At 37.6% G+C, this 19,742-nt stretch overlaps 1 protein-coding gene across 1 annotated transcript in view; it reads left to right on the top strand.

Annotated features, from left to right (window-relative positions):
- vegfc (vascular endothelial growth factor c) overlaps positions 1 to 19,208 on the top strand; it is a 158,115-nt gene extending 138,907 nt beyond the window's left edge. The window contains exons 6-7 of the mRNA XM_030137724.1: positions 6,594 to 6,918; positions 18,627 to 19,208. Coding sequence (XP_029993584.1) covers positions 6,594 to 6,918; positions 18,627 to 18,735 — 434 coding nt within the window. The 3' untranslated portion in view covers positions 18,736 to 19,208. The remainder of the gene's footprint in view (positions 1 to 6,593; positions 6,919 to 18,626) is intronic.
- The last annotated feature ends 534 nt before the right edge of the window (positions 19,209 to 19,742 follow it).

Here is a 19,742-nt window from a genome sequence, read left to right as displayed (position 1 = left end):
TATTTGGAGAAAGCGTTTTTCAACCTTTCCAAACAGCAGTTTCCCAGTAAGAACAATGCACCAAAGCTGTGTATGAACAATGCCCCGAAGCTGTCCAAAAACAATAAAGATTTTTTTTCTCCCCAAAAAACACGGCTTCCATGTGAGATTCTGGGATGGAGTGACCACAAATGTCTTGCTTGGTCTCCGCAGAGATCATTCTGCCCACTCCACTGGTGTTTGGGAGAGAGCGTCTTTAGAGGACCGACCTCTGCTGTAACTGTCGCATCCAATCCAAATCAAGCTTCTAAGTTTACCCAAAATAACTCCGCGTGATGTGACCCTGCATAATCAAAGCCTACTCAGTCTTTTTCGGGTCACATAATGTATAATACATACTGTCGATAGGGACACAACATCAAAATCCATCACAGTCCACCAACTTCAACAAGCCAAAAACATAAAAAAAAAAACTTCTAAAATATTCAGCTCAAGTATAATGTGAAATAAAGTGTTTTCTGAAATGCATTGTGCCTTTCAAATGCATTTACTCTTATAAATGCATGTCCTCAAAAAAAAAAAAAAAAGACAAAGTTCATGCTATCAATCAATGCATTTGTCAAACTTGTAAAAACCTGAATATAAAGTTCTTCATTAGCTCATCTCGGCTTAAGTATATACACATGCTGCTGTGCTGAGTAGACGCAGCTTGCATTTTGTGTGTTTGTTTAACAGAGTGTGTGTTTGTGAGTGTGAACAAACATTTTCCAGCCTGTTGTTTCTCTTTCTGACCCTGTTCAGACCTTTCATTGACATGTTTCCTGAGGGTCATGGGCGAGCGAATGGTAAATGCTAGTTTAATGGCTTTGTAAAAGTGGTAAACTTGATCAACCATTGCATTACAAATCCCTTTCATTCTGTGCGTTTCCATGACAACTTTTCTTCCTGGTTTAATCTGAATAAACGTTAGATCCTATTTCAGATGCCCATGCAAACACCTTATTCCAACTGAAAAGAATAGATTTTTTTTTTTTTTTAATCAATTTTTTAATTTGTTTTCATCGTGCATCTCAGAAGTACAGGGTGGGGAAGCAAAATTTACAGTATTTTGAGGCCGGGATTGAAAGACAGTGTATGACCAATTAGTTTATTGAAAGTCATGAGAATTTATTTGCCACAAGAACATTTACATAATAGAAAATGTTTTTATTCTATGTGTCCTCCTTCTTTCTCAATAACTGCCTTCACACGCTTCCAGACTTTCTTGTAATAGTTTTGCTCATAGTCATTCTCTTCTTTCCATTATAAACAGTCTTTATGGACACTCCAACTATTTTTGAAATCTCCTTTGGTGTGACGAGTGCATTCAGCAAATCACACACTCTTTGACGTTTGCTTTCCTGATTACTCATATGGGCAAAAGTTTCTGCAAAGGTATGGATAATAGTGTTAGGTATGATTATGACATCAATATATGTTTGGTTTCAAAACAATTGACGTAGTGCCTGCTGAGAAAAAACAACTAAATGTTCATTGTAAATTTTGCTTCCCCACCCTGTAAAATACAAAAGACAAAGAAATTCACATTTTATAATCCAAGGTTCTGTGACACACAAAGTATAACCCCCCCCCAAGAACCAGTGGCGACCCCCATACCAACCCAATCTGGATCTCAGAATACAAAAACCAACTAATAAAGACAAATAAAGACAAATACATGTACTGTATATAGATGAAAGAGAATATAATTTACACACATAAACAGAATAGTGATCAGGAGAGTCATAGACAATTATGTTGCACTCTTTCTTTAACCATAAAATAAACACCATCCACATACTAAGCGTTTTTCAACTGGCTGCATGCATCCGGGCCACTGACCTCTCCATCATAACTATATCTCGAAAATAATTTATTCATTGTTGCTGTGATAAAGTATGAGGTGGTTGCCATCTCAGTGCCAGCATTTTCTTGGCTGCAGTAAGAGCTGCCCATAATATACGCAGTTCGGATTAAATTTAAACCCGAATAAAGTCACTGGTTTAATCCCCTTTTAATTGCGGTCTAAATTCTTCCTGGACATGTAAACCCTTTATTCCGTTTGGACTTTATTCCTTCCATTCTGCACATGCTCAGTGTCTTGTCCTGTGGCGGGGGCCCACTGATCTGCCTTGGCGGAGGTCTGCGCTCTCTTTTCTAGAAAAGCACTCAGCGCAGACCTCCAGGACACACAGACTTATGGGACACATTTCAATTTCAAAGAGCAGCAGACTATTAACTGACCTCCAGTAACAGAACACAACAGAGAAGTGGGTTTAAGGCAGAAGCTGGAGCCGGCACTGGAGCCAGGACAAACCCACCAATAGAAACTCTTCTGTCATCCATCGGCGTATAGGCCACACCCATTAAGTGCAGTTAAATTGGCAAGCAAAACTTTTGAAGTTGCAAACAAAGAGGAGTGATTTTCAAGCAAAACTTTTGAAGTCTCAAGCAGAAGTTTTAACTCAAGCAATGAGGACGGGTTTATAAGCAAAATAATCTTTTTTTTTATTGCCACTTACTGTCTTTTGCTCTCAAATCTCTTTTTTGGTTGCAAATCTATTCTTTTTCATTGCAAATCCATTCTTTTTGATCGATGAATAAAGAAACACATTTCTCTCCATATTCAGTGCATCCTGGACGTTTTCCTGAGCAGACTGCACATACATCCCAGACTGTCTCCAAATGCACGTCAAATGATCAAAAGTGGACTGAAATCTGTTCTGAGTGTGTTCTTCTCATTAGATCAGATTCATCAGGTTGGACATCGATCGCTGTCCATCTCCTCTATAATATAAATCGTTACACTTGAGGTTTCAGAGTTTTTCGAACAGTGTTAAGTTCAGGGTTCTGTTTTGGAATGCTGTGGTTATGGTTAAGGTTTGTGTAATCATCCAGGAACTGAATGTGAGTCAATCGAACATCCCCTAAACACAACACGCATCTGAGCACACGTGTGTTTTCAGCTAAAAACATTTGCCAGTATTAAAAGAGAACCATCTGTGTTTTCTCTGAGGGGACAAAGAACATCGCTAGGACATTTCAGGAATGTCTCTGTCATAGATTATCAGTGACGTCAAGCAAAAGTTAGAATTTTCAATGTACAACTGCAAATGACACATCAACTGAAAATAAATACACACATCCTATCAGCTTAAACAGTGGCAGGAAAGTAGGTTTGAATAACCAGCATTTATAAATACATTTATTTGACATATGGTTTCATTTTTAATATCTCTTTAGACCACGGGTGTCAGACTCATTTTAGTTCAGGGGTCACATGAAGCCCAATACGATCTGAAGTGAGCCAGACCAGTATAAAAATAACAGTCAAAAAAGTGAAATTACATTATGAACGTAGTTACATTTTTTTCCTTAAAAATGCAAACATGAACCACCTGAAATGTCTGAAGAAAAATAAGTGCAATTTTAACAATATTCTGCCACAGTTTGTCATTTTCACATGTGAATTCCAATGACAAATACACAAAACATTTAGTAACAGGAAGAATATTGTTAAAATTGCTCTTATTTTTCTTAAGACATTCCATTTTGTTTGTATTTGTTCAGGTTATTCACATTTTTTGTGATAAAATAGTTTGTAAGTGCGAATATTTTCATGTAATTTTCCTTTCTTTTTTTTTTACACCAGTACAAACAGAAAAAAATTGAAGTTGTCATTATTTATAGGTTATCATGATAGTATTTTTCTGGTCTGACCCATTTGAGATTGAATTCTTCTGTATGTGGAACCTGAACAAAAATGATTTTGACACCAGTGACTGCTAATATCTTCAATGTAATTTTTGTATTTCACAAATTCATCCCAGATTGGACCCTTTGGTGGGCTGGTTTTGACCCGTGGGCCATATGTTTGACCCTTGTGCTATAGACAGACTATATACATATTTCCCGTAATTTCCGGACTATAAGCAGGTACTTTTTTCACGCACCTTGAACCCTGCGGCTTAAACAATGATGTGGCTAATTCATGGTTTACAGGCTAACGAGCTTCATGCCACCAATACATTTACGCCAATACATTTAGGTTCGTTGTACCAGACCAACAAATTACCCAACAGGCCACAGTGGACCAATGAAACCGTTCAAATCACTGTAAATCAAACACACTCACACTTGACTTTTTATTATTGCTTAATTTACCCTTACATTATTTATTGCAATACTGTTTGGGCGGCAACCTGTCCCACGTGTCTCAATAAGATTCTCTTAATTCAAAAGAAATTTTTAAGAATGATCAGTTTTTCGAACAGACTCCACTCATCTGCTCCCCTGTTCAAAAAATTCAAACTTCTCTCAGTTTTTGATGTGAACGTTTCCCAGACCTGTGTCTTCATGTGCAAATATGTTCACTTAACTCATATTCTTCCTAAAGTTTTTCTCAATTTCTTTATGTTGTCTTCTGTTATTCACAGCTTTCCAAAACGATTTTCAAGCAAATTTGATCTTGCGTACTGCCGAACTTCAGTCTGTCAGTATTCTCTGAAATATCGTGGACCAAATCTGTGGAATAATCTAAGACCTGAACTTTAATCAACATCTACTTTATCATTGTTTAAAAAGCATCTGAAAAGGACTTTAATTCATGAAAAAATATAAGGCTGTATATCACTCGATTTGTATTTGATGATTTGTAATGTGGATTACATTTTTATTGTTTTTATTTTAGTTTATTATTTCAGTTATATTGTATTTTTTAATTCTTTTTTTTTTTTTGTATTGTTCATTTCAGGGGAAGTGTTCATATAAGCCTTCTTTTTGGCTTCTAACCTCTCCTGCACAATTTTGTTACTTGTTTGAATGTTGTTTTTTTCTATTGCTGTTTTATTTTGTGCAAATAAATTAACAATTAACAATTAAATTCTTCAGATCAGTCATTTTGCGTGTCATGAAAACACATGACGAAATGCATATGAGGCAGTTTTCAAGTTAAAGGCGATTGATCTGGCTGTCAAAGAAGGAAATAGAGCCGCTGCACGTAACCTTGGCTTCAATGAATCCATGGTGAGACGGCAGCGTGCGGCTTATATTCAGGTGCACTCAATAGTCCGGAAGTTACGGTTAGGGAGAAATCGAGAACCGGTTCTGTTTGAAAACCAGATCCCAGTAGCTGGATTCCTTGGATTTATTTGCCTGCCGGCTGAACGATTCTGCTCATCGATTCCGCCTTTGTTGCGCCTGCACAATGACACGCGTACGCTGCATTGTTTTGGTCAGAACGTAGCTAACATGGCGTTGATGCAGAAATGGTCTAAAAAGACGACACCAGGGTCACTTGTAACACTTGCAAAGCTTCAGTTTCTTCTCAAGGGTGGGATCCCTCCAATATGTTCAAACATTGGTCCACAGCATGTGATTCATTTACAGGAATGTCACGTATTTTTTATTTTTTTTTCTTCTTTTTTTCTGGGCTCAGCTGGCTGACAGGCAGCTGTCTGTACCGATAAGGCAGCAGCCAACACCAACTGTACTCCCAGTCATCATTGCCCATTTTTCTGACACCTTTGCTTGTGTATCCTCTTTTATTTGGATATTTTACCAGGAAGTATCTCACACTACTTTTTTTTTTTTCCTACTTGTCTTGTCCGGCATCCTAACAGCAGAATGGTAGTCTGGTTCCTCCCGGTGCTGAACAAATTTGCTTTGCCAAGGGAAACTTCATAAAGTATATGAAGCGCCCTTTGATATTCTACTGTGTTTATTATGAGTTTTGTTGAACCACATGTCAATGCCGGACCTGACATGGGGGGTGGGGGGAATGTCACGTATTTGATTCATTACTTAGCAGCGCTTGTTAATCTAGCAGCAGAGTGAGCACCAGGTCGTCATCCGGGCCCAGTTCTGGTTCCAGTGCGGTCAACAAATGTCGTAACTCCTCAAATACAAGTTTCTGAAGGCAGGGGAAAGGAAATGAAGCACACAACAGCGGGAGACGGGCCAAGTCGAACTGGTTCCATGCAGTAGAAATGCAGCAATAGAAGAATTAGTAAAGCATCTGTAGTTTCACTTTCACTGTACGCCCCCCCCCACAAACTGGGCCCGGCATTATCTGTTAGCTATTATTATTTGTATGTGTTGTATATGTTCTATTTTCTGTGCAGATGGAAATATAAAAGACAGTTAATGCAAACACACCTGTTTGTACTCTTTTATTCCCTCACCTAATGAGAATCGATAAGGAATCGGATCGATAAGCAAAATCGATAATGGAATCGGAATCATTAAATTCTTAACGATTCCTATCCCTAGTTACGATACATAAGAAGTAGATTTGCAGTGTCAGAACAGATGGTCAGACAAACCCTAAATAGCTACAATAACATACAGAATTTATTTTTGCCAGCGTGCACTCATTTTCATTGTTTTTTCGTGTTACATACACAAGCCACACATTCACCAGCCCCATGAATGATGTTCAGTCATTGGTGGATTGTAACTGTTTGTGTGTTTGACAGCATGTTTAAATCACTGATAACTTAACCTCCATCCCATGTTACTGAAGTTAAGTTCTTGAAATTGTCTTGAATCCATATGTTTGTGTTTCATCTCTACAGACATCTTCTCCTCAGACGTGTGTGGTCCAGATAAAGAACTGGATGTGGAAACCTGCCAGTGTGTTTGTCGACATGAAGATCTGGTCCAAGAATGCAGCCCGAACCAGCACCTCGACCGCAACACCTGCCAATGCGTCTGCAACGTGCCGCCTTCGCCCACCTGCCCGCCGAACCACACCTTCAACAAAGAGACCTGCCAGTGCACGTGTAGCAAGACGTGTCCGAGGCACCAGCCGCTCAACAGAAACAAGTGTTCCTGTGAATGTAACGAGTCGCCCAATAAGTGTTTCCTAAAAGGACGGAGGTTTCACCAAGCCACATGCAGGTGAGGAGAAGCCGAGGAACGAAAAGATAAACCTATGAAACAACTGCAGTGAAAGTGGGTGTTTTATATCAGGGGTGTCCAACTCAGTTTAGTTCAGGAGCCACATTCAGCCCAATATGACCTGAAGTGGGTCGGACCAATTAAATAAGAACACAAGAACCTATAAATAAAGTAAAATTAAGATTAAACCATGAAAATGTTTACATTTACAAACCATCCTTTCACAAAAAAATGTAAATAACTTGAAGAACCTGAAGTTTCTTAAGAAAAGTAAGTCCAGTTTTAACAGCCTATTGATTACACATGTAATCCAAACACATGCACTGATAGTTTAATTGGTTAATCTTAATTGCCCATAGGTGTGAATGTGAGAGTGATTGTTTGTCTCTATATGTTCAGCCCTGCGATGAACTGGTGACTTGTCCAGGGTGAACCCCGCCTTTGCACCTATGTAGCTGGGATAGGCTCCAAGCGACCCCCGTGACCCTAGTGAGGATAAAGCGGGTTCAGAAAATGAATGAAGGAATGAATGAATGATTACACATGTGCATTAAAATTTACAGACCACAGTGGGCCTGCACATGCACAAAACAATTAGTAACATTGCACAAACATTCCACAATTACATAGCACATACATGCATTTTCCTTGCCCCAAACCCCAATATCACATCTGCTGTCTGCCTTTAACTTTCGCCCTGTCCCCTAAATTCCTTTCAAATCCATGAAAAAATTCCAGCATGTGTCCACGTGTACTGTGTGAAAACTGTATGAAGTCTTATTTTTGTGCTTTGCATTATCTTGTTCTTCACTGCAAATTTCGAAGAAAAGGGTTCTGTGGTGGCGCACCAGCTGCAGCGGCCTGATGTCCTTAATCATCGATTGAAATCTCGTTTGATGTACTCTGTGCTGTCAAATGACAATAAAGAAATCTGTAATCTGTAAACAAGCAGAATATTGATAGAATTTTAGAATTTGGAACAAAAATTACCGTAGTTGGACTCCCATGACTTAAAATCCTCGTTGTAATTTTACACTTTGCAGATTGACTCCATTGACCAGATTAGACCCTTGGGCAGGCCAGTTTTGGCCCACAGGCCACATGTTTGACACCCTTGATTTATATGTTCACAAAGGTGGCACTATTAATTCTTTATTCATACAATAGCCTTCGGAGCTTCATTTAGAACATTTAGGGCAGGGGTATTCCAATCCAGTCGTTGAGGGTCGGTATCCTGCATGTTTTTATTCAAATTCAATATTCAGTATAAGGTTAGACTTCTCATTTTGTGCATATGCACCATTTGGGGAGTGAAAGACAATGATGCAAAACAGTAGTTGAAAAAGTCAAACTTGCACATAGTATCATCTTATTACTCTGACTTTGGTGTTTAGTTTAACAGTCCTGCTTAACTCAAAGGTAGTTCATTTTCACTTCTGTCTAATTGGCTAATATTAGAAAACAATTAATCAGCTATCAACTGCTTCCTGCTCCAAATGACTGGTATCATGATGCCTTTTAAAAAGTCCAGTAATACCAGTATGATGAAGTCTTCATACTTATACATTTACATGTTGCCTTGTTATAGATCTTGTCTTTGTATGAGACATGAAGGACTTTTCTCAAACATCTCGACTCCAAAATGAAGATGACAAAGACATCCTTCAGCCTGATGTTGGAGCTCTGTGTGATGTCATTCCACTTGGCTTGGCGTTTTATAAGTCTGCAGTTCGATTCTGGAAACTGCGCCTGGCTTGGAGAATCCATCAGTAACAGAAAATATTTTAAACTATGGACCATCTCCAGCTTGTCGGTCTTGATTTTCATATCGACACTGATGCCATTGGCGTTGTCGGTCATCGCTGTGGTCTTTCCTGGGTTGATCTTTTCATTAACTGCTGATGACCTGTCGAACTGCTCAACCAGGTCGCCCAGCTCTTTATCACTGCCCATCAACCCATCATCACCAAAACGAAACTCAAGGATTGTTCTGCTGCCAAAGCTCTGCATTATTAAACCTCCTTTATTCCAAAGAAGCTTTCAGCAGCCCCTTTTAGAGTCACAGCATAAATATAGACTGGACCAGTTTGATACTGATCAACTAGAGCATCTGCAGCCATAAAACTGCTTTGGATGCTTTATTTCATAGATTTCTAAGTAGAATAAAAATGTGAGATTGATTCCATCTGAAAGTGGAGGCGAAGCTAAATTAAAAAATATTGCATTGTATGTATGTTCACTTTTTCCAAATCACAGTTCAGTTTAGGAGACGACTGATTTTAGGGCTGAGCATCTTCATTTGTCATGATCTGTTATGAGGGAAACAGTCAAAACTTTCCTATTCATCGAATATTTATTTTAAATGTCGCAAATATCAGTGTAATTAATGTATTTTACAGAGTACTGGATTATAGCTATTTATAGGATTTTGTGGAAAAAATGTTGCCAGTCTAGAGTTGTTGTTTTTTTTTAAGTTTCTATTAGGGCTGTCAAAATTAACATGTTAATGCAGATTAATCCATCATCATGATTAATCTGATTGAAAATTTTAACTCAATTAACCCATCTGCAGCACAGAATGACTCTGAACATCTCTACCAACGCATTTGCGTCAGTTTGTTCAAGTAGAGTTAGCATCGCACATGAACAAATGGGCAGTTGATCCAGTAGTGACAGGCAGCAGCAGAACCAACCCATAAAGATGGAAGACGCTAAACTGCACGTTGGCCCTCGGGATGGAAATATGAGGACAAATAAAACCAAGATGGAACAGCTGGGTACAATTGTTTTGTTGAAACTGCTGAAGGTGTTTCATAAACACGTAAAGTGCATGTATATGTCCTTCTTTCTTTAGTCTGTTTGCTCATGCAAAATGAAATGCAACTAGAAGCACTCGGAGAGCGCAGACCTCCGCCAAGGCTGATCAGTGGCCCCCCCCTGTGGGCCCCCCCACACCAAGGAGGTTATGTTTTTGCCAGGGTTTGTTTGTTTGTTTGTTTGTCTGTCTGTTTGTCTGTCCGTTAGTGTGCAACATAACTCAAAAAGTTATGGACAGATTTTGATGAAATTTTCAGGGTTTGTCGGAAATGGGCCCCCCTGTGGGCCCCCCCACCCCCGATCACCACCAAAATTTAATCATTTCTTCCTTATCCCATTTCCAACAAACCCTGAAAATTTCATCAAAATCTGTCCATAACTTTTTGAGTTATGTTGCACATTATTGGACAGACAAACAGACAGACAAACAAACAAACAAACAAACCCTGGCAAAAACATAACCTCCTTGGTGGAGGTAATAATTAATATAGAAAAATGAATGATATTTAATCGCGAGTAATCGAAATTAATCCACAGCAACCCTGTGATTAATCTAATTAAAAATTTTAATCATTTGACAGCGCTAGTTTATAGTGATTCTATAGTGTCTGTTCTGAAAATGTGCCGTTAGGTCACTGCAGAGTTTGGGAAATGTTTTTTTTTTTTGCCGTTGAAGAAATCCTGACTGAAATGACAGCTTCAGACAGTGAAGAATTACAGTAACTCCTTAACCTTCTGGTCCAGGTTCTGAACTCCGATTTGCACTAAGGATGATTTTACACAAATCTCAATCCATCCAGACCTGACTCCAGTTTGATTAAAACTAAATTTGTTGTGAGAAACTGGACCCAGAAAACATGTGGACCAGATCACAGGTCTTTGACCTGACCCAAAGAGAGGTGGCCACAGTCCAGGTCCGACAGAACCATGGTTCTGGTCATGTGCAGTGGGAAAACATTGTAGAGCAGAGGTGTCAAACTCATTTTAGTTCAGGGGCCACATATGGCCTAATATAATCTAAAGTGGGCCGGACCAGTAAAGTAATAGAAATAATAGGATAAGAACTTTTGAGTGAAAAAAGTAAATTCTGTAGTGAAAATGTTTACATCTATGAATTGTACTTGAGCATAACATGAACAAATATGAAAAACCTAAAAATTCGTTAGTAAAATAAGTGCAATGTTAACAATATTACGCTTTAGTTTATCATGTATACATGTGAATCACAACTTACAGATCACAGTGGATCTATAAATACACAAAACATTAAATAACCAGCAGAATATTATTAAAATTCCACATAATTCTCTTCAGACATTTCAGATATTCACATTTTTTGTGAAAGGCTAGTCTGTAAATGTGAACATTTTTTGTGTAATTTTACTTTATTTACACTAAAACAAAGAGACAAATTTACAGTTTTCATTATTTATAGGTTTTTATAATAGTATTTTACTGGTCTGGTCCACTTTAGATTGTATTGACCTAAAATGATTTTAACATCCTTGATTGTTAATATCTTCAGTGTAATTTTTGCATTTCACAAATTCATTCCAGGGGCCAGACTGGATCCTTTTGGCGGGCCGGTTTTGGCCCTTGGGCCGCATGCTTGACACCTGTGTTGTAGAGAGTTTAACACCAGGACTGCAGCTACCAATCCACTGTTTTTTGGGGGGTTTGCAATTAGATTAATTGGTTGGTCCTTAACTCTTTAAGTGCCAGACAGTTAAGGGGATAATAAGCCTTAAAAGTGCCACAGAATTTGGCCGTTTTTCAGTATTTCGCGTCGTTTTCATAATATTTGAAGAATCCTGCAGGAAACCGCTTGGTAACATCCGACCGATTGCTGATTAGATCCAAAACGCACCGGACGCAGCCGATTCATTATTGATCGTAATTTGCATAATTTATAATAATAATAATAATAATAATAATAATAATAATAATCTTTATTTATATAGCACTTTTCATACATTAAAAACTGTAGCACAAAGTGCTTTACATATCAGTTTAAAAATCAGTACCGCCCCCCACCCACACCCACCCACTCACCCGCACACACACACACACACACATATACATGCAAACCCACAAGCTCACACATACTTAAGAAGACTGACTGAGCACGGGTAGACCAGAACAAAAATGTACAAGTAAAAGTAAAACATCAATTTAGGAGGCGCTGTCTCAGGGAGCCATCCGCACCAGGAGGCAGCCGCCGACCCCGGCGACCAGGCACCAGCAACACAGCCCCGCATCCCAACTAGTGGGAGAGGGCCAACTGGGACCCCCACCCACCAGAAAGGAGTGGACCCCAGTGAGAGAAGGCGCCACAGCCCCCGGAGTCCACAGCCGCCCCCCGGCATGGAGGGCTCCCTCTGATGAAACACCGGAGAATAAGAAACATTAAAAAGATATAAAAATATTATTCGGTCACGTGACCTCAAATTCCCGTCTGCTTGGTCTCAAAAGGGGGACACAGAAAGAACGTCATCGAAATGTGAGAAAGAAATGGGGTGGATGGTTTGTTTGTACACAAATGTGGCGTGTTCTCCAAAGCCGATCTGATCGGCCCGTGGCACTTTACAGGTTGTTTTCGTAGAGCCGATTTAATCGGCCCATGGCACTGAAAGTGTTAAATATCTGAATCTGGAGTAAAATTCCAATCAGTGCTTCCTTAAATTGCTGGCTTAAATACCTTATTTTGTCCCAAACCCCAAAATATGTCGTCTACCCATCATAGAGGAAGGAAGGAATCAGAACCAGGTGAAATTAAAGAAGTTGGAATCAAAATCACAGGATGTTTTAGTTGCTACCAAAATTACAGAATTAAAGCAAAAAGAAGCAGAATAAATGTGTTTATAAAAACCTGCTGTGGATCTTGGTGGAAAAAATGATCTTTGAAAAGTCTGATTTACATTAATACTGAGCCAGATGATCTGAAACACAACCTTAGAGCGTGAAAATATTTTCTGATCATTTAAAATGTTTTTTTGTTTTTCAATTATTTGTTAAGACAAATTAGGCCACAGTTTTACTGCTCTATGGACAAGCTACATCTGTTACAGATGTACAGGGTTAATAATATGGACTAGTGTTTACTTCAATTAGAAAGAAAATACTGCAATATAATGCCAAAAATAATGTAAAAATAAGAGTTTTTAGTCAGACAAGGAGTAAAACCCATGACACGTAACTGAAGCCAGAAACCTTTGGAAATACTTGGCTTTAACTCGCTGATATTTTATAAGAAATGAAAACAGTAACTCATATCATAGTGTGATTTGTTCCTTTTCTCTCCGAGCCCAGACCTCATACATTCAAACGGTTGCATCATCTCGTAACCGTCTGAACCTGCTCTAAACCCACGTGACGGTCCGGCGGCAGTAGGCGGTTGTCGCTGTGAACCCGCTCTGTAATACAAGACCTCAGTGTGTTAATGACTTCTCTTAGCTGTCACTTAACCATTTCCTTTCCCCACAGGAGGAAACGCACACACATTCACACACATCCATCCATCCTGTCCGGTCCCGACCCCTCCTGACCCTGTTGGAGAGTGATTTATGAGTAGAACGCCGCTGTAGGAATCTCGTGTCTGGGGTCTGCTGTGTTTGTGTATTTCATCAGGGGTTCATGGGTCTCTTTAACTTAGCAGGACTAAATATTCTGTCACCTGCTAAATGACACCCCATACAGCCTTAAAAACACTCAGGACACCCCATCGGTTTGGCTTCTGTTTGTGGTTGGACCGTCAGACCTCGACTCTGCATGGAATACTTTTGACCATTTTTCTATTGCAGTCACTTACTTTTATTTAGAATACCCCCAAAAACAGATCCAAGCCCAGTTTGTGCTAAATGTGCCCCCCCATCGAACAACCACCACCCTCATGCTAATGGACAATGCAATAGTTACAACCCATGCACCTTGTTTTTCTTAATCTTATCTTGTATATTTCCTATATTGCTTGTACAGGGTGACACAAAAAAACGGGAACTTTTTAACAATCCAATAAAACCAAGAGTGATGGAAGGAAAATATTTTATTCATAGTAACTGAAACCTTAAACCATGCCATTTAAGAAATAATGATGGAATTCTCATTTTTTAGAAATTACTTCCCGTAGATGGCGTCCTCCTGTACAAATGCATTCTGGAAATCTGCTGTTGAGATTCCTCATTGACCGCTGCAACATCTCAGCTGGGATACTGTGAATTTCATCCTGAATTCTCTGTTTTAACTCATCCAGAGTTCTTGGTCCAGTCGTGTACACTTAACTCTTGAGATAACCCCACAAGAAAAAAATCACAAACGGACAAATCTGGTGATCTAGGGGGCCAGGAGTACGAGCACTTCTTGGTCGTCCTGTTGGTTTCTTCTTTAGGGCAGATCCAGTCTCTTCAAAGTTACTAATCCAACATTTTATTGCGTGTTTTGATGGAACAGCACCATGACGTCCTAAGTTGTAAAAACGTCGGAACTCCCTCTGCGCAGCTGTCAAACTATCCCCATTTTTAAAAACATTTTTATGGCTAACGCACGCTGTTGCCCGTTCCACTGATCCATGGTTACTAAAATGGGGGTGTGTTTACTTGCTCAAGGTCACTTTCTCGCAGTGCTGCCACTTGCTCATGTCTGCCAATACACACTTCAGAAATTCCTGTTTTTTTGGGTTACCCTGTCTGTATCTGCATTTGTTGTACATATTTCTCATCTGTAGTATAGTTAATCTTTTGTATATTTCAGGAGTTTTTAGTAGTACTTTAGTACAGGGTTCTCGCGGGGTCTTCAAAGTCTTAAATTTACAATTCTGCATTTAATACCTTAAAAAAAAAAATCTTTAAAAAGTTATTTGATTTGATATGGTAGGTCCTACAGGGGTCATATTTTGCTAAATCCACTTTTATTAGTCTTTGGTTCATTTATTTGTGTATTTGGACTCTAATAGTTCATGAAGTTTGAATTTGAACCCTCCGCAAAACTATCTTTATATTCATTTTGGCCAAAATCAAGTGGATTTCTACAAGCATTTTAATTCCTTCTTAATTTGTTACATTTTATAACTTCACGATGTTTGTACATATAAGGTCCAGACTTCTGACGAAATTTCTCCAAGTACGACATAATTGTTTATCAGCAGCAGCGGTTGGAGTCCAGACTGAAACTATATCCAAACTTCGAGCCAATGACCTAAAATGTTCAGTTGGTGGTTGAACGGGACAGAATCGAGTGGATTTCTACAACCTGTTTTAAGCTTTTGCACATGCGGACATTTTTCAGTATTTTGTAGGATTTTTTTGTACAGTCTTTTTTGCACAAAGTGTTACCACTGCTAAACTGAACAGAGCTACTAAATAGATTTTCATTCTTCCTGTGACAGTGACAGTAAAGATCTATTCTATTCTTTGTGCCCAAATAAGTCAGTACCTCTAAATCTATTTGACTTTTATTACATTAGAAACAACTCCAAAAACAGGACTTGGACGACACCGGTGTAAAACTTTTCCTCAGTGTAGCGTCTCATCCTCTGAAGGCTCCGATGCTTCAGGCTGTAAATCACAGACTGTAGCATTTACTGCTATGAAATCTAAACCTCGGTTGTGACCTTTGACCTTTAAAGAACACAAGAAAGTAGTTACTGTTTGTCTTTCGAGGTACAGGGATGGGGGCGGAGGTGCAGTTCGCCTCACAACTACAGCCCAAATCCTTAGTTTTAAAGCATCGGGGTGTAGAATCTACTGATAATCTCACACGGAAATCAAAACGTAGGGTAAGAGTTTCCATAAACAAACCGATAAATGTGGACTCGTGGATCCTCTGAGGAAGAAAAAAACAATGGACTTAAATCCTTAGTATAAATACACTCACATATACTTTATTTAAGTATGTGGTGTATGTATAAGTAATGAGAATGTTCATGTTCACTTACTGTTTTTCCTGTAAATTCATGGGTTTTCTGCAGGTACTCCAGCTTCCTCCCACCATCCACAGACATGCACCAGTTGGTTAACTGGTTAATCTAAATTGCCCATAGGTGTGAAATTGAGAGTGACTGGTTGTTCATCTCTATATGTCCAGGTCATTACTTAAAGTGAGAATTAGTTCTCAACTAACTTACCTGGTTAAATCAAGGTTAACCCTTTCATGCATGAATTATGAGAACCTTAGTCAAGATTTTTTTTCTGGAGTGTTTTTATACCTCCTTAGGCATAAAAAAAAAAAAAAAAATTGCGATCGAGTTTTTTTTTTCATGGAGTTACAAAAATGTCCATGCATTTAATTTTTTAAGTAAAGAAATATGTATTTAAAACCCAATATCAGAAAGTAAAATGAAAACAATGAAATAAAAACATTTTTAAGGCTGCTAATTTGATGTTTTCTCACATTTTAACATACTCTAATGCTAGTTATTACCTCATATAATATGCAAAAAAACAACTCTTTTTGTCTAACAAATAACTGATTTACATTTAAACATGTTACTGCAGATCAGGTTTATCAAGAACAGCAAAGTTATTGTAATGGTATGAATTGCAGTGTATTATGGGATGTTGCATAAGTGTCCACTGTGTTGGCTCATATGGAACTAAAACAACAAAACCTATGAATATACAAGAGAACAGCTGGAGAAGAACTGTCCACTGTAGTGACCACAGTGCATGAAAGGGTTAAATAATTTTTTTTTTTTAATTTATTAAATTTTTGTTCATTTTTGGCCATTTTGTTTTATTTTGCATATGTGAATCAGTTTCATTCTTTGTATTCCTTCTTTTGTTCACTTCATTGATGATTTGGTTCATTCTGTAGCTTACTGTATTGAGTTAGTTGTTATATAATATGAAAAACAGCCTATGCAGATTAGAATGAATTCTCACGGTTGTTCTGTTTGGACTTTAAAATGCCAACAGTCTATTTTTTATCTTTTCTTTACAGGATGTAAATCTCTCCTACTGTCACAGTCTAGATATGTATAATCTAAACGTGTCCATTTGGATAATGTTGACACAAAATTCTGTTTTTTCCCCTCTGTTTTAATCCTAATGTTCATTTTGTTTGTTATTTTGCTCATCTAAATCAGTCTCATTCTTTTTATTCCTTATTTTGATCATCACATTAATGATTTTGTTGATTATCATGATCATTTACAAATAATAATTCTTTTCACTTTTGTTGATATGTTATATATATATATATATATATATATATATATATTCACATCATTGATGATTTGGTTCATTTTGTGGCTTATTTTACCGATTTAGAGTTATTTTTTATGTAATACTGTAAAAACCAGCACACGCAGATTACAATGAATTCTCACGGTTGTTCTGTTTTGATTTTAAAAAGCTCACAGTATATTTTTAATCGTCTCTTTATAGGATGTAAATGAGTGCCTCTATGAAACTGGGTTTATTTTGGTACCTGGCACTTTTCCAGCTTTTTAGACTCAATATTAAAAGAGAAATGTAGACATATTTCCCCCCAGGATGGACCTAATGATGACATCAGATAAATGCAAAAAAATATATATACTCTTGCTCTGAGCCATCCCAAAACTAATGAATTTTTTATTCGATTTTGGGGCCAAAAATAGGACCAAAATTGGGACATGAAAAGCTACCTAGGTGTCAGATCTGGCATTAGATCTGAAAACATGTCTTTAAATGGTCTTATATAGACTCTAAATAAAGACACTGTGTTAAATTTGATGACCCTAGTGGTTTTTCTAATCCAGACATGTGGGTTTTTCCTGAATCTCAGCTTCGTTCCAGGTTTTGTGTGTAACCCATTGTGTCCACTTGCGTTACATACAGAACCTGCCCAGTTAAATGCATATAAATCGTGAATGATTTTGCAACAGCAGTCATTTTTGTCAAACACTCTGCCTTGCATAATTAGTTCAATTCCCAAAATGCGCCTGTGAGAGAATAAAGAGATATTCAAAAAAATAGTAGCGCATAATTTTCATGTCCTTTTGACTGTGTTACATGCAGATTTTTTTAATTAAATATAATGTAAAAATGTCTTTTATCTGAAAAATAGCTTCTCTTTTATCTCAGTAAGTGCTTCCACAGTCTGGATCTGCATAATCTAAACGTGTCCATTTGAATGATGTTGACACGAAATTCTGTTTTTGCCCCTCTGTTTTAATCCTAATGTTCATTTTGTTTATTTTGCTCATCTAAATCAGTCTCATTCTTTTTATTCCTTATTTTGATTATCACATTAATGATTTTGTTGATTATTATGATCATTTACAAATAATAATAATTCTTTTCACTTTTGTTGATCTGTTTTTTTTAATAGATATTTTCACATCATTGATGATTTCGTTCGTTTTGTGGCTTATTTTATCGATTTAGAGTTAATTTTTAAATAATATTGTAAAAACCAGCGCTAAATAAATAAAGACACTGTGTGAAATTTGATGATCCTAGTGGTTTTTCTAATCCAGACATGTGAGTTTTTCCTGAATCTCAGCTTCATTCCAGGTTTTGTGTGTAACCCATTGTGTCCACTTGCATTACATACAGAACCTGCCCAGTTCAACGCATATAAATCGTGAATGATTTTTGCAACAGCTTTCATTTTTGTCAAACACTCTGCCTTGCATAATTAGTTCAATTCCCAAAATGCACCTGTGAGAGAATAAAGTGATATTAAAAAAATAGCAGCGCATAATTTTCATGTCCTTTTGACTGTGTTACATGCAGATTTTTTTTTTAATTAAATATAAAGTAAAAATGTCTTTTATCTGAAAAATAGCTTCTCTTTTATCTCAGTATGTAAGTGCTTCCACAGTCTGGATCTGCATAATCTAAACGTGTCCATTTGGATGATGTTGACGCTAAATCCTGTTGTTTTTTTTGTTCCCTCTGTTTTAATCCTAGTTGTCTGCGGCCTCCTTGCGAGGTCAGGAGGCGGAGGTGTGATCCGGGTTTCTCCTTCAGCGAGGAAGTGTGTCGCTGCATACCGTCCCACTGGAGACGGCTGGACTAACCACCACCTAATGAGACGCTAACGAGATGCTAATAACAAACTGAACTCGGCTTTTGTCACCTCTCCCCTGCTCGTGAGAATCCCAATCAGCTGTGGTGGCAGCTACGTATCTGGACCCTGAAAAATGTGGGAAAACCTTGATTGGAGTGCAGACATGGGAACGCTGGTGACCCGGAGGCGGGAAATGCACTGACTTGACTTAAAGGACATGGTGTTTTAATGGGAGAGTGGCTGATCGGAGCCCGGACAGGAAGGGAGTCAACACTCGACACTTGTTTTAAAGTATTGTCTAAATAATGTTTTAAATATTGGGGTTTTGTATTAATTATGTCATAGTATTCTTATGTCAGATCTTGATTATATAATTTATTAAATGTTATTTTCAACCTCTGTTTATTGCAATTTCCGTCTTTTCCATGAAAATACACTGTGATCAATATTTTTGTATCATGTAAAATATATGTTGGAAAATAAAGTATACTGGATGTTGTATATATTTAAGCTATTTTATATACTGTTTTTCTGTGTGTAATACATGAAGGATTGTTGAGCCGCATTATGTAATAAATTCCCATTATGTTATAAAAGTTCAAAATGTAATAAGAATGTCACGTCATCTTGTAATAAAGCTGCATTATGTAATAAACTGACGCATTTTGTAATAAACTACATCAACGCATTATATAGTAAATTGTTTCACATTATGTAGTAAGTTATTACAATTTGAGAAATTTATTACAAAATGCACTGGACACATTTTTATTTAAAAAAAAATTAATAACATGGTTCATTATGTAATAACAATCCAAATTAATATAATTTCAGAGCAGTTTAGAAGAAATTAGTCACAGGAGCTACAGGTAATGGAATCAGAACTTTAACCACACAGTTTACAGATTAATTTAGCACATTACATTTTCCTGAAAATAAAAATGTGTCAAGTGCATTTTGTAATAAACTTCTCAAATTGTAATAACTTACTACATAATGCGAAAAAATTTACTACA

Source organism: Sphaeramia orbicularis, chromosome 1 (genome assembly GCF_902148855.1).
Source record: "Sphaeramia orbicularis chromosome 1, fSphaOr1.1, whole genome shotgun sequence".
NCBI lineage: Eukaryota > Metazoa > Chordata > Actinopteri > Kurtiformes > Apogonidae > Sphaeramia > Sphaeramia orbicularis.
The sequence above is the reverse complement of the archived record's forward strand: the minus strand, read 5'-3'. Positions and strand labels throughout refer to the sequence as shown.